Genomic DNA, 24,954 nt, shown 5'->3' with positions numbered 1-24,954 from the left:
AGGCATGAGATATTTTCTTACGATTTTGACACTTTATTCCCTCCAGAAAGGCCAGAGCCCAAGAAAGATAACCAGTTAGCCCAGTTTTCCCAATAAAGCGCCAAGTTTTATGATAGATGCTATGTGTGTATAGCTCCATAACGTACCGGGGAGAGACATTTCTAAGCCTTGGTTCTGCCCCGTCGCTGCTCCGCACTGCGCGCAGTCCTCTGGCCCTCAGCAGCTCCGCATCCGAGCGGCGGGACGGGAGCACGGGCGGACCCGGCCTCGGACTGGAGGAATGGGAGGGATGGGCTCTCCCCGGCCCTCGGACTGGAGAAACGGGAGCCATGGGTGCTCTCCGGCCCTCGGACTGGAGAAATGGGAGGGATGGGCGCTCTCCGGCCCTCGGACTGGAGGAATGGGAGGGATGGGCGCTCTCCGGCCCTCGGACTGGAGGAACGGGAGGGATGGGCGCTCCCCGGCCCTCGGACTGGAGGAACGGGAGGGATGGGCGCTCTCCGCCCCTCAGGGCGGCGGGACGAGCGGCCCCGCCCCATCGGCAGCGATCGCGGCGGGCGGCGGAGGCGGTGTCGGGGTGGTGAGTGCGGCGAGTGTGGCGGCGGCGGCCGGGACGGAGGCGCTGCCCTCGGGGCCTCTCTCTGCCGAGCGCCGGCGGGGGAGGCGGCTCCCAGCCCGAGCTCGGGGTGGCCGCGCTTGTTGGCTCGCAGAGCGGCCGGGCCGGGCCCGGGGAACCCCGGCTCTGACCGAGGGGCCTGTGGGTGAGGGCGGCGCTGGTGCCCGGCAGGTTCCGGCCTCCCCAACCCCGTGCTGCAGGCTGCGAACACGTGTGGGTGGGAGCGTAAGCCCAACACAGAGTGGCTGCACGGTAGAGCTGCTCTACGAGGGGAAAACAAAAGTATGAAAAAACCTCACAATCTCATCCCGCTCCTTAATCCGTATGGTAAAATTTATTTCTCTGCGCGCACAATTTGCTCAATTCCTTGTAGAGTATGGAAGAAGAAATAACAAAATATTGCCTGCTATGATAAATCTTTCTCATACAGAAGGTTTTAAATTCAGTGCCTTTGCCCAGCTTCCCTGAGTACAGTGATTTTGGCAACAGTTCTTTTGGCTCAATAAACCATCTATTGCATATAGATGGTTGGAAAAAAAGTCCTGGAGAGCCCTCCACTGGTAAGATGGCACCTTTTCTTTCTCCGAGACTTTCATCCTCGAGAAAATAAGAAGAGACAGTCCTTCAAAGTTCTGACAGCATTTAGCTGAGGTATAACATTTTTCAGATTTGTGTATCAAAAAATATTAAGCCCAGGACAAATATAACAGTTCATGTTCATCATGACATTACTGTAGTGGCAGACAGGCTTTCAGTGTTTGTAGCCATATTTCTCACTGAGGCTCCACAGCAAAATGAAACTTTGTTACCTGAAAAAATGCATCAGTTTAAGGGGTCTGACCAAGTGTCGTTCAAGCTCTGTCACGTGGTTTTTTTAGAGATGGAATAACTGAAGCTCAAAAATGAAGGAATGGCAGCATTTGGCCTTTTGTTTCAAAGGAGAAAAATGAATTAATTACAAAATTGTAACTTTTTAAAAATGCCCTAGAGGTTCAGCAGCATCCCAACATCAGGTACTGTATGACCAGGAGGCTGGGCAGCTGTGAAAGGAGCAGAAGAGCTTACAACTCAGAAATTGTGTCTATGCTGGAACAGTTACAAAGCACAGCATGAACTAAATGATTGTCAGTACACAGATGTATTCAACTATTTCCCATGACCAAGTCCAATTATATCTTCCTGTCTAGTTTAAGTACCAAACCTGAGTTTCAACCCAATTAGCAACCAAAATGTTGCTACCAGTCCCACTAAAAAACATTTATGGCACTGACCTTTCTGATAGCCTTGCTTGCTTCTCACTCCCCTAAAAATATAGAAAGCTGTAGGAGTAGTCATTTGTTATCCCTTTTCCTCTAACATGCTAATTTTCCTGTTTTCTCTATGGATATGCAAGCCTGAATTCCAGGAGGACTGACTACATGAATGCTTCAGAGCACTGAAAATTAGAATGGGATGAAAAGAATTCCTAATTTAATTTCTGCGTTTAGCAAGCATGACTCTTGGCCAAAATGCTGATGTCTGACTCCAAGACTGAAAAAAGAAACATTAATAAGACTAAGAAAGAGATTAGTATTACCATTTAATTCCCCCACAAAGATCGGTGCATTTTCTGTGTTTGAAGAACCTTACAAATTTTGAAGAGGGTTGAAATGGGGTTTGCAGTATTTTTCTAGCTGCCTGGCATTGTGTAATTTCTCTGATCTGGAAGAAACTTTACATCCCAATGATAAAAACTCAGCTGAGGATAGCTGAGCACATCTCATTGATGTGCTTTACACATACTTACATATACAGGGTAATAACTGAGAGTGCATTCATCGTAAAAGTAACAGGAAATAATTCTCTTGGGCCTGTGGTATGTCTTAACATGTCATATAAAATTATACTGGGAAGGTGTGTGTTTGTGTTTGGGAAAAAAGGGTAGGAGTAGGCCTTGCCATTTTTTTTCTTTTTTTTAGATCAGTGTGTGGGAGAGTATCTTGTTATATTACGGAGGCCTTTCCCTTTAAATCCTTGAAGTCTAAGTGGAGGTACTCAGAGTTACAGATGAGAAAAGAGGCATTTTTAGAAATAAAAGAATAAGAAGTCATAAAAGTATTTATAGGAGGCTTTTTCATTTAATGCCCAGTAGTCTTGTCTCTTGAGTCTGTTCAGTTTTAAGTAGAAAAGTGTCACAAAGATAGAAGCAGTGGGAGAAGTGTTACATGCCAGTGCCTGTTCTTACTGAGGCTGTTCAGCAAAGTTGTTTCCATTACATTCATCATAAAGTTTTCACAGTTTCTACATTTCTGTGGTATTAAATGTGGATATAATTTATTCTGTTTTTTCTTCGGGTATTTTAGGCACTTGCAGAGATTAACCACACCACAGTTACACAGGTCTGCTGCTGTTCATGCAGTGTGGTGGTTTTGTGTGATTGCCTCGTGTCAAATAATGGTTCTGTTTTTGGTGCACCATGGCACTAATGCTGCAAATATTTATAACTGTCAGTAATTTTTCTTACTTGCAAGTTAGTTCTTCATGTAAGGCTTGCACGTTTTTGTTTAATTTTTCTATTTCTCAATACAAAATGAAACAGGCAAAAATATGCATGTTTATCTTTCTGCACTAACTAACTGCTGCAAGTGTTCACAGTGGGCTGCAAGAGTTATGCTCTCGTTGGTCTGACCCTGGGGAATAGCACCAATGTCATGGTTATGTTTTAAGATAGCATCAGTATGTTACACAAGTAGCTTTTGTAACCTTAGACAAGGGGAGCAATAGAGACTTTAATAATATTTTTGATTTTACATAGTTATTCTCAAAGATTATCTTGAATATGCTAAGTGATATTTTTAGATATCTCTTAAAATGGATTTTCTGGTCTTTTTTAAGGACATGTATTTCTTCTGTGTCTTCAAGAGTATCTGCTGACTACTGTCAAAAATTTTCTTGCTGTTTACTTTTTTTAGTCCTCAGACTAGCAATTTCTTCTTTTAAATGAACATGAATTGTTTACTTGCAGATTGCTAAATGCAATGGGATTGTGGGGCTATTTTGAAGGTCTAATTGAGCTAGCTACAACTCAGTAGTGTGTGAGAAAGACCCTAATTTCAGAAGTGAGACTGAGTTTGTAGCACAGGAGTAAGAAAAAGGCAAAATAAGCATACTTTTAAAACTTACGCAGAGGCATCTTTGACTGGCCTTTTCTATTAGTTATTAAATATAAAGGACACTTTCTTGTTGGACTAAAAACATTCTTCTTAATGAAAACATCATATTTTACTGTGCTATTGATTTACCTTTTTTCTTTCTGTTCACGAGGCTCGCATGGTATCATTTTTAACAGCAGGGGCATTCCTATGTTTCTATGGCAAATAGTATAGTTTTTTCTTTTTTTGTTCTCTTCCTCTTCTCAGGTAGCAAAGTGAGGGGGGAAACAGAGGTTATATGCCCTTTAATGAGTAAATAATGGAAAACAAAGTAAATAATTATACTGCTCTGGCTACTGTGTTTCTGACATTAGATTTGTGGGTTACATGTGTCTAACACACTTCAGTCATTGTGGCAATGTAATCTAACATATATGTTTTAAAGTATCTTCTGCAAATAGTTGCATGAAAAACCAGTTCTTACTTCTTTTTTGATAGTTATTAATTAACAGGACACGTTTTCTCCAGTCTGTGAATGATGTTACTCTATACAAAGTGTCTTTTCTAGCTGTTTTCACCCCTGGGAGATATTTAATGTTTGCCAAGTCGTTGTGACAAAACTTATTGTAGTTAGATAAAGTTCCTAGGCCTCTCTCTCCAGCGTGACTGGTCATCTTAATTATCCTGATTTCAGCATATCTGATTTGAAACACTTGGAAATAGGGACAAGTTTTAAAGATGCAAAACTTTTAAAAAATTGGGCTCTTTTTCTATTATATATTAGCAATCTTATTAGCAATTTTTATTACACAAATACATTTTCACAAGAATTGTAACAGAGACTTTGAAGCTTGAATTGCATTTAGTCTTAGCTATTATTCAAAGAAAAGAAGATCAATGCTGTCAAATAAAGGAAAACTTCCTTTGAGATGGCACTCAGAAACATTTTTCAACCCTGTCAATTAGAAAGTTTCATCCTCAATGCTTACAATTATGACAAGGTAATCATTTAGTAGCACTTAATTGAAACAAAATCACTGGGGGGAAGAGGAGAGGATCTTATCTTAAAATTGCTTAGTGTTGTGTAGGAACTCCTTCCTAGAATCTGTAAGGTTTTACAGGTCACTTGTTTATTATGCAGGCATGTTTCTTGCTTCACGAAACTTCTGTCGCCGTGGCATTAAGCTAAGAACAGATTTGCTTTCCAGATCCATCAAACATTCCACCTCTGCAGTAAGTATTCCTTCAGCTCCATAGAGAAAACTATTTCATATTTTATGCAATGTTTTAGAGATGCACTAATTTTGCAATGTTGCAAACATATATGCTTTAGCTGTGCTTCATTTCTTGTTATAGATAAAAAATATTTAATATCAGGAACAAAATAAGGTATTTGAGTCAGTCAAATATTAACCAGACTGGCGTAACAGAATTTGGTTATTATTGCTTTGTGGAGCCTTTTTAGTCTTTAAAGTCACATCTAGCACATATCACACCAGAGATTCCCTAGCTTTTAGAGAGAAGCCTGAGATTCAGGAGACAGGTTCAATATCAGCTTTATTACAGGCTTTTGGTAAGACAATTTATTTATTTTTATCTCAGTTTTCCTTTAATGATATGACAATAATGTTGCTTCTTGATGCTGCAACAAGGGGTCTATGAGTACCTTAAACTTCATTTTATAGGGAATCTTTTCCCATTTTATAGGGAATCTTTTCCCAGCTTACTGCTTATAAGATTGTGTAACTTCATTTTAAGTCTTCCAGTTAGGTTCAGAGGAAACAGCTTTGCAACATGGCAGGCAGCTGGAGATGACACTCTGCATTCCATAAAGAACACTGGAATGTAAATGGTGTTCCCAGTTCATCTAGTCAACAAATTGGGTCAACTAAGGCACAGGACAGATCCTTCAAAACAGATGCTTGAGTCATTATTCTGGAAAGTTGCAACACATTTTGCCCATATGAGAAGTGCGAGCCACTTTGTAGGTCAGCTTTTGCCTGAGTCAGTTTTTCATATGCTATATTTATATTCTGTTTAATTGAGTTGGATATTCACATAAAATGTCCTCAAATTTAATATTTTTTTTTAATTTTTAATTTTCTTAAGATGTTGACTTAAGTTGTAGCTCTTTACAGTGTATTCTACAATTTATTTATGTACCATGTCAAAGTGTCTCCTTCCAACACTATTAAACTTATTGATATTCAATTTCATTACAAGTTTTTCTGAATTAAGAAAAAAGATAAATACAAGCAGCACCTGGCTTTCTATCAGGTGCTTCCCTTGTTAGAGGGTGTTAGGGAAAGTAGGAGGTCAGTTAGAGCTTGATGAAGACCTGGGTCTCCTGCTTAGCATCCATCTCTGACTCCAGAAAATCCTACCCCTGCACCTAGAAATGGACTGGAGATTATCAGGTGATGACATAAGTGGGCTGAAAGAAAAAAGATTCTTAAGATTTATCATGACCTTCTGGAAAAACGAATGCCAATGAAGGTTTCATTTTAAAATCTCAGTGAATTAGCTGGCTTCCCCAAAGTAGTGAGGTTGACCGGAGCACCACTGTAATCTGATTCTGTGAAAGCAAGTCCTGCTATTCTGTTTTAAAACTAGTTCCAAGACATAAGAAAGAAAGAAATAGAAAGACTTGAATTGTTAAATATGTTTAAACTTGTATAGTACGGAACAGTAAGGTGAAGGCTTATTTTATTGTCAATACATTTTTAGCTAGGGAAGGTTACTCAATGCAGTTAAGATTTACATTATAGTTAATTACAAAAGTCCTGCAGTTGATAAGCCTTTAGCAAATTGAAACAATTTAAGAAGAGGCAGTGCATGGAACAAATTTACTCATGGCAGCATACAGAATTGTCATTACGAATTAGCAAGATTTGAGGTGAGTCTTATTCCCTCCTCTACAAGAAGTAGCCTAGCATGTAAAAAAGACATATGTGTGTGTGTGTCTTAGTGTAAGCATTACCTGTGTTGTTTGTATTTTTAAAGTACAACCAAACATTGATGATATTTACCAAAACATACACTGTAAAATCAGATTAATCTTCTAAACTATATGTATGTTTTTAAATAAATACAATACAGTTTACCTAGTCAGGACTCTCCCTTGACTCCCTCTTGTTCTGTGTTAAGAAATCTGACTTGACCTGTCCAGTGATCTTAAAGGTTTTCTTCCTGAGGACAGCTAAAAGGTGTTCTGTGTTTGATTTCTCTCGAGTTTGTGTCACACAATGAGGTCAGAATCAGATCTGTTGAGAAGACACAGGAGCACAGAAGATTCTGTTTAATTTTATAGCTTCCCATTCTTCATACCACAACATATGAGATGGCTTCATTACTGTAAGCAGGTTGAGTGCAAGCATTGCCCTGCTGCATACTGGGTCTACTAGGAGTCATTTCTATGGATACGAAGTTGAAACTTGAGTGTAATGGTAATGCAGACATTTTCATCTCAGAGTATGCTGGCTAGAATACAGTTTTTGAAGCTTTCTGGTAATTACCAATAGCTGGCAGTGGTAAAAGTAGCTAAAAATCTGTAGCTTGACTCAAAGAAACAGGAGTGTCTGGACTGCTGAAGGGCTATGTAATTTTTTATTTGGTATCAAGCTAGTGTGAAAAGATAGATATGAAGTTACATCTTTTTTGTTTGCACCTAGAAATAAATTTGGGGTTATTTTTCCTAACTTTCTTTCCAGTTTTAGCTTAAAAATACCACAACTATCAGTAGGTTTTTCTCTGCCTCCATATAGAGTAGTTTTACAAACCTACTTTACAGAAGTTTTCCAATACCTTAATTTAAGGTCTAAATACACAGAAAAAAGCCATATTCTGATGTGGTTTTGCTGTGTTCTAAGGCAGATACTTTAAAGCTTAAAAATCTCAATAAAAATAGGAAATGTCTTTGCTATTTTCTTCTTACCCATCAATTTAACAAATAAAATTACATTGCATAACTTTCCAAACTGGATTGAGCAGCAGGAATTGGACTAGAAATAGCATAGTCTTTAAGCTGTTAGTATACCATAGAAAAGAAAAAGAAAGTATGTACATTAATTATTTTCTTTTAAGGTCATCTTTTAAAGCTATTGGGCTGAATTATGCCCCTTCTCCACCCTTGCTCGAAGGTTAGTGGATTTAGATAATGAAGAATGAGAATTTAGGAGATTTTTGTGTATTTTCTTGTTAGTCTGAATTCAAGCTATTATGGAAGCTTTAATGAAAGAACGTGTCTATAATTCTGTGTAGTTACCAAATTCAGCTGGCAATGGTGTATTTGAGAAAGCATGAAGGAGGGTTTTCATGCTGAATCCAACAATATCATACTTTATCTTTCTTAACAAAACCCTTCTGTCTGTATGTTTTGATCTTGCAGACAATGCCCTTCAGACACAAAAACACAAGACGAATTGAAGGCCTTGATAGCAATGTGTGGTAAGTAAGAGGAAAATATCTGCAAATTTCAGAAAATGACCTTGGCTGATGTATTTTCTTTCCAAAAAGATAATTATTGCCAATAATAAGATACATGGCAGGTGCTATCTCTGCTGGAATATGTTTGGCTTCTGTTTAGAAGCAGTGAATTAAATTCAATTAAAGGTGTGATTAATTTTTATTTTTCAGCTTTAAATATTAGGCTTGGCCTTCTCTTCATCTATTAAACCAAGAAAGACAAATACAACTCATGGGCATGGTAGTATAGCTGATTTTCAAATTTAAATGTTAATTCTGTTGAATAATGTGTTTCAATTACACCTGATTTGTGTTTACCAAACAAGTCAGATTTTTTTTACGCCATTATACTTGTTTTATAATAAGCCATTATGCTTGTTTTATAATTTAGCTCATTATTTTTAATACATCTTTTTCTAGTTATTAAATTGGTCTTAAAGCAATATTGTCATCACTAATAAATATAGAATTTTCTTAGCTGGTGAAAAGACTATTTTGAGCTTACTTTAGTTGTGTGTATGTGTTGCATTAGTTGTATGTACATATACCCAAGGTGTTTCGATTATTCAGCCTCAAGCTAATTTTTAGCAATTTGTATTCATTTTTGACAGGACTGTGATGCTCTGTGGGGAGGGTTTTGATGGGGAGAGAGTTGTTTTGTTTTGTTTTTTAAATCTTGTTAACATTTCAGTAGGGAGGAAAGAGTAAAATGTAAAGCTGACCTGTGAAGGGAAGAAGGAAAAAATTTTAAAGGATCCTGTAGGCTATTAGAAACAGTTAATAGGTAACCTGAAACAGTCTGTGGCCTAAAATTACTTTAAAAAATATAGCACTCTGAGGTGACTGGGTAGTTTAAATGACACCTTCAATTGACTGAGTTTAATCTTTAGGACATTTAATGTACCTGGTATTCAATTGCTGCATATATCCAGAGTAACTGTGTTTTTGTGTATCTGCACATCTGAGCACACTTCTACCAGAAATGTTATTCTATGGATGCAGACCATCAATCTTTTCTTGGGTGCTCTCTGACTCCTGTGATCACTTACATTCTTTCAGCCCTTAGGTCTCCATTCTACTTAAACCTGTTCCCATTGCTGGAAATTTGGCAAGCTGAAATACTTTTGTTTTGCCTTATCTGGTATGTTAACTTTAAGATATTTTTTCCCTCCAGGGTTGAATTTACAAAAGTGGCAGCAGATCCCTCAATTGTTAATCTCGGCCAAGGCCTTCCTGATATATCCCCTCCCAGCTATGTTAAAGAAGAACTGGCAAAGGCAGCAGCAGTGGACAGACTGAACCAGTACACCCGAGGCTTTGTAAGTATTGCAGAACTCCAGGGCCCATGTTCCGTCGAAAATGTGTCACAGGGAAAAAATTTGACTTTAAATTAGTTTTATGTATAGATCATAGTCTTATGTCCCAAATTAAGTTCATGTAGCAGCTTTGTCTGTTACTAATGAACTTCCTCCGTGTAGGCTTCTTTGAGGTAGAATCCTTCAGCAAAAGCAGATTGGTAGAGCAGGTCTGGGAGGTCTCTGAGGAGCTGATTCAGGTTGAAGAGTGTAGGTTATACATTTACCTCTGACTTTGGTCGGTGGGAACATGAATCAGACAGTACAATGGGAGAATGAGAAAGAAATACTTGGTATCACTGCCATGTCCCTGGAGGGGACACAAATGGTGAATGGTACTCTGAGATTTGGGATGTGCCTATATGAATCAATATTTTGATCACAAGTGCTATTTATCAGCAGCATATAAATACAATAAAAAGATTTTCCTTGCACCAAATGCTTTTAGTTTAAAGATAAGAGAGGAAACAGAAGAAGCTGAAAGAGACTGAAGAGGAGGTAAGGGTGAATTGGTGTCAGAGTATTCCCTTCTCTCCTTCTGTCTCTTGTCCTAGCTGGCTATAGACTATCTGGGCCTACTCTGAGATGTGATAATATGGAAGTAATTAAAAAGCACCAGATAAAAAAAGAATTTCCGAGTAGATACATATAAATTGAAAACAAGATTTTCTTTCCTAGTGTGCAAAAAGTTTAAACCCTGTTACCTGTTAACAGCCATTAACACTGAGGGCTAATGTTGTATTTTTCAATTTCAAAATGTAATAGTTTGATACACGTAGAAAAGAGCAAAAACACAGGCTTTATACATTGTCAGGCATGCTCCAATCAGTTACTTTCTTTTTGTTATGAACAGGGACATCCATCACTGGTGAAAGCCTTGTCTCAAGTCTATGAGAAAGTCTGTGGAAGAAAGATTGATCCTCTCACAGATATCCTGGTGACTGTGGGAGCTTATGGATCTCTCTTTAGTACAATACAGGCACTAATTGAAGAGGGAGATGAAGTAAGTTTTTATTGGAAATATTCACATATACTCGCAGACATGAGAATTCTTCTCTTCTTATTTGTCTACTTCTAAATATAAATAATTGTTGGGGCTTCTTTCTGTCTCTATTGGTTTGATTTTTCACAGTTGTACATCTGACTTATGGTTTCAAAAGCTGTGATTAGGAGACTATCCTTTGGATGTCTTCCTATCACTCATCAATTTACAAACACCTTTTTTCACACTTAGGATATCTGTGGCAGTTTCTTTATCACTGTTACTGTTAAGTGACACAATACACACTGACTTCTTGAGAAAACATGTGGGATGTTGTCTGCAACAGACAACTAAGGGTGGCACAAAGAACTGTTGGTGTTTGGATAACCATTGTGTATCAGGTTCTGTTTTGGGCCATTGCATGGTGGCAGCGTAGGTAGCAGAAAAGCTTGTTAGTTACTGTACTAGCTGTGATGGCTCAGCTCCTCTCTATTACTGATGTCTGCCTTTCTGACAATGAAATAAAAAGTCATTTTACAGGAATATTTGTATCCATAGTGGATAAAATCTTTCTGTGTTGTTGTGTATTTTGCTTTCAGTGTTTCATTTGTTTCACTTGTTTGCTTTTCTGTTGCTCTGATAGTCACTTCTCTTTTTGCTTGAAATAGTTCTATAAGCCTTTGCTTTTGGTTGGTTGTTTTGTTTGTTTTGTTTTCCTAATGTATAGCCTCTGTGTGGTTTTTCTTGAATTTTTCCTCTTTCTTTACCTGACAATTATTGTCTGATAAAATTGGAAGACTTAACTGTTCTTCTGAGGTTTCTAGATACCTGGAAATCCTGGAATTTCATGGGCATAATTAGAGCAGCTCTGCTGTGGTTCAGTAATTTACCATTGCTATTTCCATCTTTGCCTTGTACCTTCAAATCTGTGTGTGGGTCTCAAACATTCTTCTTATTAGAACTCAATAGCTGTAATGTGTAACTAGAAAAACAGCCTCTGTGTGTTGTCAAAAATGAGTGGTGCTTATCATACTTAGCCTGAGGGCATTATTGTATTGTACTCTAAAATGAGAAATATTCTGCAATGTTATAACATTAAACCTGGAATGCCAGAAACATTATCAAGCTATGGCACCAAGGTAAATGTAGAAATATGATGGTATCATGCACAGTAAACTCTTTGTTTCTGATACTGATGATTGTCATTTCAGGTAATAATAATAGAGCCATTTTATGACTGTTATGAGCCGATGGTAAAGATGGCGGGTGCAAAGCCTGTTTTTATCCCACTAAGATGTGTGAGTAACTTTTTAAAAATTACTAATTATATAAAGTTTCTCATTCATGTTCAATACAGTTTGCTGAACACCTATATGATGCTTTTCTGCATCGTTTTTCATAATATCAAATTACATAAAAGTGAGATACACTCTAGCAATCTAAGTCTGAGACAATCCAAAAGAGAATATTTTGTTAGTTTTGGAGAAGGTGTGACAATGTTACTTATTTGCTTTAATTTTTGCATTCTGAAAGCTGATTAACACTGCTTTCTCCAGTTTTCAGTGCAAATTATGGAAGGGGGATCCACGTATCAGTGCAATTTCTCTGTCAGTTGGTTTTCAAAAGTTTTGGTTCCTGATCCCTGCAGCAATTCCTGCAAAGACAGAATACAGTTTCTTTTCCAAAGTATGCTTGCTAAATAAGGACTGATCATGTAGTAGATGTGTTTGCTATGCATACAAGAACTACTGTTTCCTTTTTTGTTAAAGAGACTATAGGTTAATTGTCAAATTGATACTGCTGGCATTATGCCCACAGCTTGCAAGGCTTGTTCTGTATGCCAACTGTGCCTCGTGCAACTGGCAGCCTTGCATGGGAAGGGCTGAGGGGCTCTTTGGGCAGCACTGTTGCAGGAGCACCATGAAATCAGAACAACATAGAGTGACAAAACCTCCAGGACTGCAGTGGGAGTGGGTGAGACTGTTCCTCTGGAAATCCATGGTCTAGGGATGTTTTGAATGATAGGGCACCTCCAAGCATTTTCTTACACCCCTGTTTTCAGTGTGGCCCTCTCCCAGTCATTGCAGGTGTCACAGGGGTAGTGTGGCCATACTCCATGTTCTCTGTACCAACTGGCTCAAACTTCTTAGCCATTTGTAATACTTTAGGGATACTTGTATTGTGTAGTATATAAACTCCAGAGACTCAGTAGTGCAGATTTTTAGCTCTTTGGCCATTTTCATTAGTTTAAGGAGGAGGAAAAGACCTTGAATCTCTCATGGTGATCAGTCTTTTCAGTAAAGCTCTACTGTCTGGGAAGTCTGTAAACTCTTGGTTTTCTGCATTACACACTGTAATAATCAGCATGTGTGCAACAAGATCCTGGAAACCAATTTCTGCAGGGGCTTTAAGACAGACAGTGGCCAGAGGAGGACAGCCACTGTCACAATAGTTTACCTGTTCCTAGAACAACCTTCTCTTAGGTGAGCAAGACAGACTGGATAGGTTGTCACATATGGTTATGAAAGTGTTTGAGAGTGATAAGTTGAGCAGCTCTCTTTAGGCTGCAACATGTATTAAAGTCACAAATAAATTTATTGTGGTTTTGGTTTTTGTGTTTTTTGGTTTTTTTTAGAAAAATGATGGAAACTCTGCATCTAGTGCTGATTGGGTCTTAGATCCTGCTGAACTTGCAAATAAATTTAATTCCAAAACAAAAGCAATTATTCTGAATACCCCACACAACCCTATAGGCAAGGTAAGAGTCCTGCTTTAACACCACTTTAATTTCAAAGAATGCCTTAAATACTGTGATTAATGTATTTTCCTTTACTTTTCCTGTATCCCAGGTTTTTACCCTGGAAGAGCTCCAAGTAATAGCTGATCTCTGTATTAAACATGACACCCTTTGCATCAGTGATGAGGTGTATGAATGGCTGGTGTATAAAGGGAATAAACACATTAAAATAGGTACTGATTTTTTGTGGCATCTTAGAAGAAGTTGTGGAATAATGCTGTGAACTCGCCTCCCAAGGATAATGCTTGCTGGAAGAAGCTCATACTTCAAGCTTTGAAATTTTACAATGTTTAGGCTCTAAGGAGGAGATCCCCTCTCTTTTCTAAAAATTATTTTAAAGAATAATTTCCAAATAGAATTTCCAACGCTCTTAAGAGACTTTGGAGCAGATATCCATAGAAACCAGTAGGACTAAGTAAGTCAGTTATGATCATATGAATTTACCATCCTTATTCAGTTACTTTGTTGGCCATGACAAGTATAGTTGCTGTTACTGTAGGTATATTAGACAGTGCTTTGCTGAAGAACTAATAGAAGGAACAGAATTAGAACTTCCTTCTCAAAGCTTGGTAGAGATAATAATGAGGGAAATGGACAATGAAGAACACAATTATTTTTGCTCCACTAATTATAAAAAACTAAAAAATAGTATAAAGGTTATTGCAGAGATAGTGCATGAGCACTGTCCTTCCCAAGGATGGAGACAGGGTTAAATACTAGGCACTGAATTCAGTGAAGTAAGTCCTGCAAGTGCAGTATGAAAACCTGTTAAATCTTCAGGTAATGTTGTTACAGGAGTAAAGCACCATTGCAAGAACAAACCAGAAAAACAAATAATGATGCCAGGTTCTTGATCCTCTTCACTCCCATTGCCTCAGCACAATTTAACCTAGTTCAGGTTACTGAACTCCTTTTCCAGTTCTATAATGCTATAGCTATGTATTTCTGTGAAAATTTCTAGTCTGGTGGCCTTGGGTTGGCTCTGCTGATGTATTTGAAAAGTCCAAAACTTCCTTCTCATATATACAGATACTTTGTTTCTGATGGTAGCATCTTGCATGAACTACCTGTTCTGATGTACTTATTGTTGTATTGAAGGCACATTTCAGTCGTGTGCAATAGAGGCATATTAAGATTAAACAATGAAATCAAGGCACTTAGTATAAATTAGACATGGAAAGACTTACCTTTTTCCCTAGCTCTGCCACTGGTTGAATGCTGAATAACTTTGCTTCTAGGCTTCAGTTCCATATTTGTAGAGTGACAATAAAATCCATTGGTGAGGGCTACATCATTGTGAAAATTGAATCTTATGAGTAATAGAAAGAAAATTACATCTAAATGACCTTGCACTACTTGTTAGCTCAGCTGTACAGTTGCTGATCATCCAGCTGCAGTACATTGTGTTGGCCATGCATAGGCTGTGAGTCTGTTTTGAGGGTGACCTAATTCCATAGCTGTTGTGGTTACCTTGATACTGTCTCAAAGACCTTCGGATATGGAAGAAGGAGAACATTTTGGGTACATTAATGTGATAGTAATCTGAGTCACTGCATCTTTACAGGTTACCTAACAGTAACTGATCATGTGTCCCAGCTGCAAAGTGAAGTCAGTTAGATTAAAGATTTCTGCGTGGGCTTAGCAGGTGTTTCATGGCCTTAGCATTTCATGCAAGGCTGTCTTCAGAACCAAAATCTCTGTGTGGTGTAAGGTAATAATTTTCCTTTTCAACAGCAGCAGGTCCAAACACATTGTCAGCTACACTTCATCTTATGGACAGGTGGTGAATTCTTAAGATGCAGTATCTCCATTGTCATCAGCATCTTAATGTTTCCAAATTAAGTGCATTGGTGCATCTTAATTGCACCAAACCAAAGGCACTCTGTAATTTAGCATAAAATGTAAAAGTACTGTATAAAGAAAATGCAAATTAAAGCCCTGAAGGATAGTTGACTAGGTTTAGGTATGGATTCTTTAACAGATCCCATGATATCTTCTTTAGTGTTAAAAGTACTCTAGAACTTTCAGGGTAACACTGTAAATAATAACATTATTTCAGTGAAAGAAACAGGCTCTGCTCTTTTTTTACTTAAGTTTCTCCTATTCCTTATAACTTCTAAGTCTACAAAAATAATATAATAAAAACGAGTGTGTTATTTCTCTATTTATAAACTCTTGTGTTTCCGTAGTAACCTCTACATATTCTATTCAATGCAGTGACACTTTTTTTTTTGTGGGAGATACAAAATGGATGTTGCATCAATTTACAGGATCTAATAGTTGTTCCTTCATACAATTTAGCAGGGGTTGCTAGCCACAGCTCATAAAATTAGTACAGTCTTTGTGCTGTCACTGAAGCAGTTTTCTGTAGCATATAACACTTCATCATGTTTCCCATCATCCGACTTCTATAAAAATATGGACTTCCTCTGCATAATGATTAGGGTTGCACTGGCAGATTTAGAGATTACCCCTCATAACTGAGGATTCTGAGCAAGCCACTCAACAAGCTGAGTACCATCCCAGGTAACAGGCTTATTATATGTTAGTTGCACTTCATTTGTTTTTAAATTGTAGTCAGACTTGGTTATGGTGTCATGTGATGTCATATATGGTTGCCAAGTGTCACGGGGAAATTTCCCTCTCTCTTTTAAACTTGTTTGGAAAAGCAATGGAGCTGCTTCTTTCCCTGTGCCCTTGTACTGCTGCTATTGTTTGAAATGCTGTCACATTCTATCTCCAAGGTGGAATTCCTGTGACTATGTGGCAAAACAGGCTTGCTAGAGGCCATTAGCTTTGAAAGACAATTCTTTTTGCAGTCTGTGAGAGCTAGTTTGGGTGCCCCTAGGAAGTGACCCATATACTGGTGGCCTAGCTTGGTAGAAGATACATCTCTTCAAACTTTTTCTTTTCAAGGTCACAGAGTAGTTAAGTATGGATAGGCTAATAGAAAAATCAATTTCTTTCATGCTGTTTGGTTTCTCTTCTTAGTAAGTTTGCTCAAAAAATTGCAATACATGTTTTCAAATAACTGAAAGACTTATGCCATGTCTAATGCCGATAACTGCTGCAAAAACTTCCTTGTGAAATTCAGGGGTTTAATTTGGAAAATCTTTGTTCATTGGTCTTGCTAGAGAGGGGATTTAACAACTGACAGATTCACTGGTAGTGGTTCCAGTATGCAAATAAGGTGAAGTCAGATGTTGGTGACTACTGTAATTGCAACCTTGACTGACTTTGTGTCTCAGACTTAGGTGTGTCTGGATTTGTCTGTTTCTCTTGAAATTAATTAAGTTAGAGTCCAAGTAGAGCTTTGCAGAAGCTGTATAGAGAAAAAAATTTGCAAACTACAGGAAGAGACCTTTGATCTGTTATCTCCTTGGAAAGGGAACAAAGGATTTTGGTCTCCTATCAGATACAACTGCAAAGACAGAGACAGGCTTTTGTGAGTGCCTTCATCTGTGCAGACATTTTAGCTAACTGCTATTGTCAGTCAGTCTCAGGCCTGTTCAAATTGTACAATACAGCATAATTTATTTACTCACTCTGCTAGTTTTCTGGTATTCTTGTGTTTGGTTCTGGGTTAGAAGTCTTAGTAATTATTTTCTTTTTCTGATGTCTGAGACAGCCAGTGACACTGAACTGGACAATTCTAGTAAAGTGGGTTGGAGTGCCTGAGTTAATGTGTGTATAGTACTATTGCCAGGTATCAGAAATAATCTGTCCTGGGGTGAATGGGTAGCCTTAGATAATATTTTTCTTATGGATAATTGTGCATTTTTGCTGAGTATAATTAGCATGTAGTTTTCAAACTGTACCTCTTATTTTCTGTCTCTTCTTTCTCCTTTCATTAATCTATACCTTCTTTTCATGCTAAAAAGCACTGGCCCATGTATCCTTTCTCATTTGTTACAATTGCTTTGATTTTAGAATATTCTCAAATTAAAGCAATTGTAACAAATGAGAAAGGATATATGGGCCAGTGCTTAAAATGCTGCAATGAACATACAGCTCTGAGCTAGGGGCAGTGCAGTTCTTCAAATTACATGAAATATGTGAGTGCACCTGTACCAAATTAATTTTATTTTATGTACAGCTACATTGCCAGGTATGTGGGAAAGAACAGTAACTATAGGAAGTGCTGGGAAAACATACAGTGTGACTGGCTGGAAGGTAAGAAGAATCAATATAAATGAGTTAAATTATATAGAATGCATTTATTACTCTAAAAACACCTGTTTTTATGACCTGTGTTCTGAAAGTTTCTGGCAACTGTTCATGACTTTAAAATGTGACAATACCATTCAGTTGGAGCAATTACCAATCTTTAACACCCATGTCTTAATTATCTTCTTGTCTCTTAATTGATAAACTCTTGTGAGCACAAATTACTAAAAAACCACCACAGTATGTTTTGTTCAAAATCAGTAGATATTTTTGGAGAAAACATGGATATTATGATATTTTAACTTCCCAGTTTACCCATCTTGACTTTTAAATATGTATCAGAAAGTGAAAAAAAAATTTTTAGCAACTAAATTTTTCATCACCCTGTGTTTATCAGCATGTTTTCAAAGTGAACCACAGCATATATGTGCAGTAGTGAGCTTTTGTTTTATATTCAAACTGGCTTTGACACAGAGCTTAAGAGATGGATAGGTTCTAAACCAATTAGAAATAACATTTCTCATAAATGTTCAGTTGGATTTCTAATTCTTGTTTTATGAAGAGTTAAAAGTTTGCTCAGTATCCTATGAGAGATAGGGATAAGGGAAAATAGAACTGTTGTCTCAAATCTACCATTTTTTAAAGGTATTATACACTAAGCTTTGTGTAAACCAGCTTTTTCTTAATAATTTATCAAAAAAATTTCTTAAAATAGAAAAACTCGAGACATTGGCTAATTTTTAGTAATTGTTATCTCTTAGTAACATCACTGCCCCTAAGTGTAAATAATATATGCACACTTTCCTCCCTTAGCTTGGTTGGTCCATTGGTCCTGAGCACCTGATTAAGCATTTGCAAGTTGTTCACCAGAATACACTATATACTTGTCCAACTCCATTACAGGTAGGTGCAGATGGGGCAAAGGAGATTGTTCTCTGGTGTAAGAAAGCTGTAGGCCTCATGTAATTAAACAGTAATCTCAACAATGAGTTTTTAGTTGTCAAGATACATATTCTAGGGTGTAAGAAGAGGAAACAAATTAGATCAGCTCACCAGACATTTAAAAAAAAAAATTAGTCTTGTGGATTCTGTCATCTTGTACCTACAAACTACGTGTTGCATAAAACATGATAATCTTAATGGTTTCCAAATAGAAATGAAAGTTCTGTCGACTAGTGTCCAGTATTATATGGTACATTATTATCAAACAATTAAATTTAACTTCAATTCAGATTGCAAACCCTGGTGTTCAGGACTCTGACTCTAGTGCCTAGAAAAGATTGGGTGATTTGGGTGATGCCACAGCACAAAGTAATGAACAGATTACAGATGTACCTTGTGTAATCTGTGTGGTGATTTGCTTAATATGGGCCAGGATTGAACGAAATTGCATGTGATTTTAGCAGGAAGTGGGAATGTCTGTGAGTTTCCTGAGTGTTAATGTGTGCTTTGGACCCTATGTTTCCAGGAGGCTTTGGCACAAGCATTTTGGGTGGACTATAAGCGCATGGATCACCCTGACTGCTATTTTTACTCCCTGTCTCGAGAGCTGGAGAGCAAGCGTGATCGGATGGCTCAGCTACTGAAAGGGGCTGGACTAAAGCCTGTCATTCCAGATGGAGGATACTTTATGATCGTTGATGTTTCCACGTTAAGTCAGTATAAAGTTTATTAAAGAGCGTGTGGAAAGTAAATTTGGTTAATCAGAAAATTCAGCTTTCATTTTAAACTATATTCTCATCTTATATGTGTGCATAACGTTGTCAGGAGTACTAACTGGGATTGAAATTTTCAGTTTCACCTTAGCTGGTAAGGTAGATTTTATGAGCTTCATCAAAGCATTTGTGATCCTAACTTGTCCATGTTTTGCAAAGCTTTGACAAGTTTTTAGAGAGGATAAAGGAGGCAGATAAACATTCCTATTTTCAAAGCATCTATGATTATGAGAATGTTTGAGAGCCAAGCGCCTGGATAATATACTGAGTTCATACCATTTGTATTTTCTTTTTTCTGGTCTTTTTTCTGTTTATTTATTTTTTTTTTCCCTAATCCGAAGTCACACCCTAAAAGCTCTTTGAAGCATTCTGATTCTGAACACTGTAAAATGCTACCAAAATTTACAAACCTTTGAAAATTCAGGCTATGGTAGCTTCAGAGAAAGAATACCCACAGGGGAAGAAGGTCTTTTTAGTTACACATTTTTTTTCAATAAGTGCTCTAAATGGCATTTGTCATTTAGACAGAAATGTTTAAACACAGAAAGATATCACAGTTTAATCATGTGTCAGGAAGTTTTAGGTACCCCAGTTTCACAGATGAGAAAACTGCATTTTCAGGGATTATTGCTGTCCATGCAACAAATGCACTCTTCAGTACCCTCCATAGCCCTGATCCCCCAATAGCCCAGACTTCAGGACTTCTTGGAGTATTACATGGCTTTCTTCCAAGCTACATCTGAATTTGCTTTGGACAGAAAATAAGTGCTCAGATCAGAAAGGAAAGGTTCAATCTGTTGGCCTATTTTACCTCTTAGAGTATAATTTTAAAGTTATATATTAAAATAAAACATATATCTTCATTCTTAAGCATTAACTGTAATAAAATGCTGTTATTGAATGCCTTCCCATTGGAGTCTAGGAAATCTTACAACATATTTGTTTTAAATTTAGATGTGGATCTCTCTGATGTAGATGAGAAACAACCTTATGATTATAAATTTGTCAAATGGATGATAGCATCTAAGGTAAGATGTCTTAGTCATACTCTAGTTTTAGGAATGCTTTTCTATTGAAAGCAAGAGCAGTGCAACTGTAGTTATTAAATAATGTAGTAGAGATGTTCCATTCAAAATATTATTTGGTGTTGCTGATAATGGTGTGGCTAAAATATTTTAAGTATGTTGAAAATGAGCACTGTAGGTTTGTGCTACATCCCAGCACTTTTCTTTCAGGAAGCTTAAGTGTTAGTTGTACAAAAGTACCTTTAAAATATTTTGCCTAAAAAAAGTAATTTGAATTTAGTGCAAGCCTAGCTAGTGCATACAAAACTGAACCTTGTCTTTCCCTCATGTGTTGGGAGGGAGAGTTCTAGAAACAGAATAGTAAAACCGTCATGCTTAAACCAGATTTCTTATACACATTTAAATAAACAAATGCTATTTCTGTTTTATGTTTCAGAAGCTGTCAGCAATTCCTCTTTCAGCATTCTGTGGTCTTGAGACAAAGAAACAGTTTGAAAAATACATACGTTTTTGCTTCATTAAGGTAAGCTTGTGTCCTGAAATCAGTGCAGTACAGGAATCTGCAAGAGACTGACTTACATTTTTCCCAGGATCTCTTGTATTGAAAGCTTTTAGGAACATAAAGTTAGTTTGATGTAAAATTCAGCACAAAGTATCTTCAACTGTCTTTTTGCTGAGGGACTTTACACCATCAGTGTAGGTGGCATGGCTAGGAAGGGCAACTGGCAGAAAATAACTGGATGGGTAGCCCTTTTAAGCTTATTGTATTGATTTTTAAAAACATTCTTGACCAGTGATGACAGTGAAAATTATTGAGACAGATAAGCTGTCAATTAATGTCATACCCATAATCCAGAGCAGAGAATAACTCTATAGCAGAATGTGTGCCCCATGTCCATTCATTGTCCAACAGCAAAAACAGGGAAGAGGTCACCTTCAAATTTAGCTTGCTTGCCTGAAAACTCACAGAGTTTCACATGAGCTCCAAATTACAAAAGAAAACATGTTTTCTTGTGAATTGGCTGATTTTTGCCATTTTGTGAGCACCTTCTTTGCACATATTCTTCCCCCTGTTAAGTCTGTTCTTGAAAGGCTGAAAGGCTTTGGGGACAGGTATGTAAACTTTGATAAGCCTGAAGCCCTAAGATGTTTCCCAATTGTTCTGTAACAGAGTCAGCATAATGGAACATGTACAAGTCCTGAGCTGTTCTGTGTAAAGATCAGAGCCTTGGCCTGAAACAGTAATGAAGGGGAGTTTCTCCTTGTGTTAATTCTTTTGATGAGGTGTAAAGTCTATGGTATAAACTGAGTCAGTAACAACCAGGATGAAGTTACTGGTTGTACCTGTGGCTGAGACTGCCTGTATGACTCACCAGGCTGGAGCCAAGCTACACAGTTTGAGGGATTATGTTTGAGGAGTTCACAGCATAGCATGGTTGCAAGGAGTTTGAAAAATCCCAACTGTACTCACAGGGATTAGGAAAGTGTGCTAGCCTGTCTTCAAACCAGAGCTGCTACGTTACATCACTGCATTAATGCCATGAATTTATGTAGGTATTGCTTTCCTCTAATGGGATAATGTGAATGCTGAGATGGTATCTTTTAAATATCTAATAAATATTTTCAAGGAATCAGCATTGAATTCTTTGTATAGTCCAGATTTGTACCTAACACCAGTCAATGAAAAACTGGCTGAAAAGATATTTACAGGATGCAACTGAAAGAACTAAATACTGATTTGAGATGATATAATCATGACTGACTCTTTTCAGGAACTCAGTACTTGCAGTAATAGTGTTGTTTCTTGTTTTGCAGAAAGACAGCACACTAGATGCAGCTGAAGTGATCCTGAAGAACTGGAATAAACAGACAGGCTGATTTTTATTAACTCTTCCATATAGTGTAACTATCTAATAGTAGGTTTTTTTTTTAATTGGAAATTTAAGAAAAAATTACTTAATACAGTACAGAATTAACATGACATTGTAAATAACTTTTTATTGATACCTGCTGAGGAGTTAGAACAAGGATTTACTTAAATATGTGTAAAGCAACTCAGAGGTTATTTTCAGTCTTTTAAAAATAAATTGCTTTTCTCTTAAAGAAACCCCAATGGGATTAATTTCTTTTACTAAAAGAAAAGATTTATAGGGTTCTGTGTAAAATAAATAAATGATATAGGTATTTTAAAGCCTACAGGTAAAAAAGGGGAGGTGTTTTTGGTATGACATAGTATGGGAACTAGAGAGAGACTTAGAAACATCTTAGTTTGTGAAAGCAAATAACCTGCAGTAGAGGAAGATTAAGACCCATGGCTCATATTAGATAATTGCAGTGACTCTCACATACCTGCCTACCTTCTCTGTCTGATGAAATTGCATCAGTTTAAATAAAGTGAAAAGTGCTAAGTTACGTAATTACTATTTTATTTCCCACAATAGTCACGTGTGGTGTTCTGAAAGTATTCAGTCCTCAATATAATTATAAAAGTGGCATCTGGAATATGAATTCTTTTCATTTATGGCTACCTTGTATTTATTACATGGATGAATCTACAAAGCAAAATATAAGCAAAATATAGGAGAAGCTCCTTTACAATCAGATGTACAGTGACACAATTATTTGTGTCATTGTTTTTTTTTCCATGTTAAAACATTGGCAATGTCAACCAAACTTACTTCAAACTAGATCTAGGGGGGCCATGGAGGTGGGCCTAATGCTGTTTTATGGAGCTCAACTAGCTTGGTTTCAAGTACAGTAGATAAATGACTTGTTTCAAAAGAAGTCAATATGGAGAATTCCTTTCTAGCTACCATCTTTTTCACTTCTTTCTGCAATCTTTTAATCTGTGGATGGATTTTCCACTATCAGAAGCAATCCAGGTAGGAGACTTTTTAAGGCTGTGTGCAATGTCCTCCATGGTCTTTCTATGTTCTTCTCACTGGCTGGTTTCAGATGGGATAGAATTAATTTTATTCTCAGTACCTAGTACAGCGCTGTGGTTTGGATTCAGCATGGGAATAATGCTGATAACACACTGATGTTTTGGTTGTTGCTAAGTTGCATTTATCCTAAATCAAGGACTTTTTTGTGTCTCCTGCTCTGCCAGTGAGGCGGAGCAAGAAACTAAGAAAAGCTGTGAGGGAACGTAGCTGGACAAGTGACCCGAACTGGCCAAAGGGATATTCACTCCATGGAATGTCACGCTCAGCACAGCAGCTGGGAGCTAGCGGGAAGGGGGAGCCCACCGGGGCTGCAGGAGTGGGGTCTGGAACCAGTCAGTGGGTGGTAAGCAACTGCATTGTGCATGACTTGTTTTTCCTTTTTAAAAATCCTTTAAAAATCATCATCATTATTATTATTATTTACTACTGTTGTTATTTTTTACTCTGTTTCAATTATTAAACTGTTTTTATCTCAAACTACAGGTTTTACTTTTGATTCTTCTCCCCATTCCACCAGTCTGGGGTGGTGGGTGAGTGAACAGCTGGGAGGTGCTTGCTGCCATCTGGGCTTTAACAATGACACAGCTGGTGTCAAAGCCTGAAAAATTCAGTAACTTGTTTTGCCACTGTTTTACTCATTCTGTGATCGCATAGCTGAACTCATTAACTGAGTTCCATGAGACTTTGACCATGGCCAGGACCTAAATAAAGGTATAGAAACTGGCCTGAGAGAAGAGCTGCTAGGTATTTTCATTAATACTTCTTGGTTTTGGACTTTTGGGAGTCCAGTAGCAGGGACTTCCATAGTCTTCGTAGCTGTCTTGCACAGCCATTCCCCAAATCTCACCAGAAGATGGCTGACTGGTATTTTGAAAGTGGAGGGTAGTCTTTGTGTAGAAAAGTCAATTCAGCAATTAGATTTACTTAGCTGAATTTTCAGAATTTAATTTGAAAATTCCTATATTAAATTCCAGGATAAACTTTTTTAGACACTAAATTTCTGTGAAATCTACACTCTATTTTACAAGAAGTTTAAAATCTGTTTATGCAAGTTGCACTGGGGAGCTGTGGTGTTGCAGGAACTGAGATTGCAACAGGCTATTGAACTACATAATAAATAAACAAACCATTACAAAGGTCCTTTAGACATACAAATAAGAACCAGTGATTTGTTTTCATTAATGTACTGTTCATTGTGTTTGCAAAGGAGTCTGAATATCCCATTGCATTATTGTTGAAATGATGCTGGTAATATTAGCAATGTAAGAATTGCAGTTTAATTAAACACTTTTATTCCTGATAGTAACCAGCTTGAGAAACTTGGTGTGAAATGTTAAGAAACTCCAGAATGACCAATGAAGCAAGTTTTAAAAAAGGATTATTGTTGTGACTACAGTGATGGAAAAGAATAGCTAGGGACAGCTAGGTAAATTTTGTGTATTGTTAAAATGATCTGTTGACAGAGAGTGTTAATAGCGATATTTCCATGTGCCACATCAACAACTTTTTGTCTGCTACTTGAAAAATTGCTGCAGACAAGTAATAAAAAAAAATCATGATATATCTACTGTATTTTTGAAACATTTCTCAAAATTACTGTCCTTCTGTGGTGAAAATGAAATTCTTTCAATTCTAAGTTAATGAGAATACGCTTAGGAGGGTTGACAGTGATTGCCAGCAGAACATTGTTTTTGTAGAACAGAATGCAGGAGAAATCAAGACAAACCTGGAAAGCCTGAAGGGACTCATTGTGGTGA

The 24,954-nt window shown here is 37.5% G+C and overlaps 1 protein-coding gene across 5 annotated transcripts; it reads left to right on the top strand.

Annotated features, from left to right (window-relative positions):
• Positions 1-489: 489 nt before the first annotated feature.
• On the top strand, positions 490-22,664 carry KYAT3 (kynurenine aminotransferase 3). Of its 5 annotated transcripts, XM_059854190.1 has the most exons (15): positions 537-580; positions 1,047-1,176; positions 4,889-4,980; positions 8,135-8,193; positions 9,386-9,530; positions 10,420-10,569; positions 11,760-11,846; positions 13,184-13,306; positions 13,398-13,518; positions 17,442-17,518; positions 18,326-18,415; positions 18,981-19,167; positions 20,182-20,255; positions 20,689-20,775; positions 22,068-22,664. In XM_059854190.1, exons 3-15 carry the CDS (start codon positions 4,891-4,893, stop codon positions 22,128-22,130), a joined length of 1,353 nt encoding a protein of 450 aa, XP_059710173.1. In that variant the 5' UTR covers positions 537-580; positions 1,047-1,176; positions 4,889-4,890; the 3' UTR covers positions 22,131-22,664. The 5 variants fall into 5 exon arrangements, with proteins under 5 accessions (XP_059710169.1, XP_059710173.1, XP_059710171.1 ...); XM_059854186.1 differs by lacking the exon at positions 1,047-1,176 and having other exon boundaries at positions 490-580; XM_059854188.1 differs by lacking the exons at positions 537-580; positions 1,047-1,176 and adding an exon at positions 652-898.
• The last annotated feature ends 2,290 nt before the right edge of the window (positions 22,665-24,954 follow it).

The sequence above is a fragment of the Haemorhous mexicanus genome, chromosome 9 (assembly GCF_027477595.1).
Source record: "Haemorhous mexicanus isolate bHaeMex1 chromosome 9, bHaeMex1.pri, whole genome shotgun sequence".
In the NCBI taxonomy this organism is placed as follows: Eukaryota; Metazoa; Chordata; class Aves; order Passeriformes; family Fringillidae; genus Haemorhous; species Haemorhous mexicanus.
This window is presented reverse-complemented; position numbering and strand designations above follow the sequence as displayed.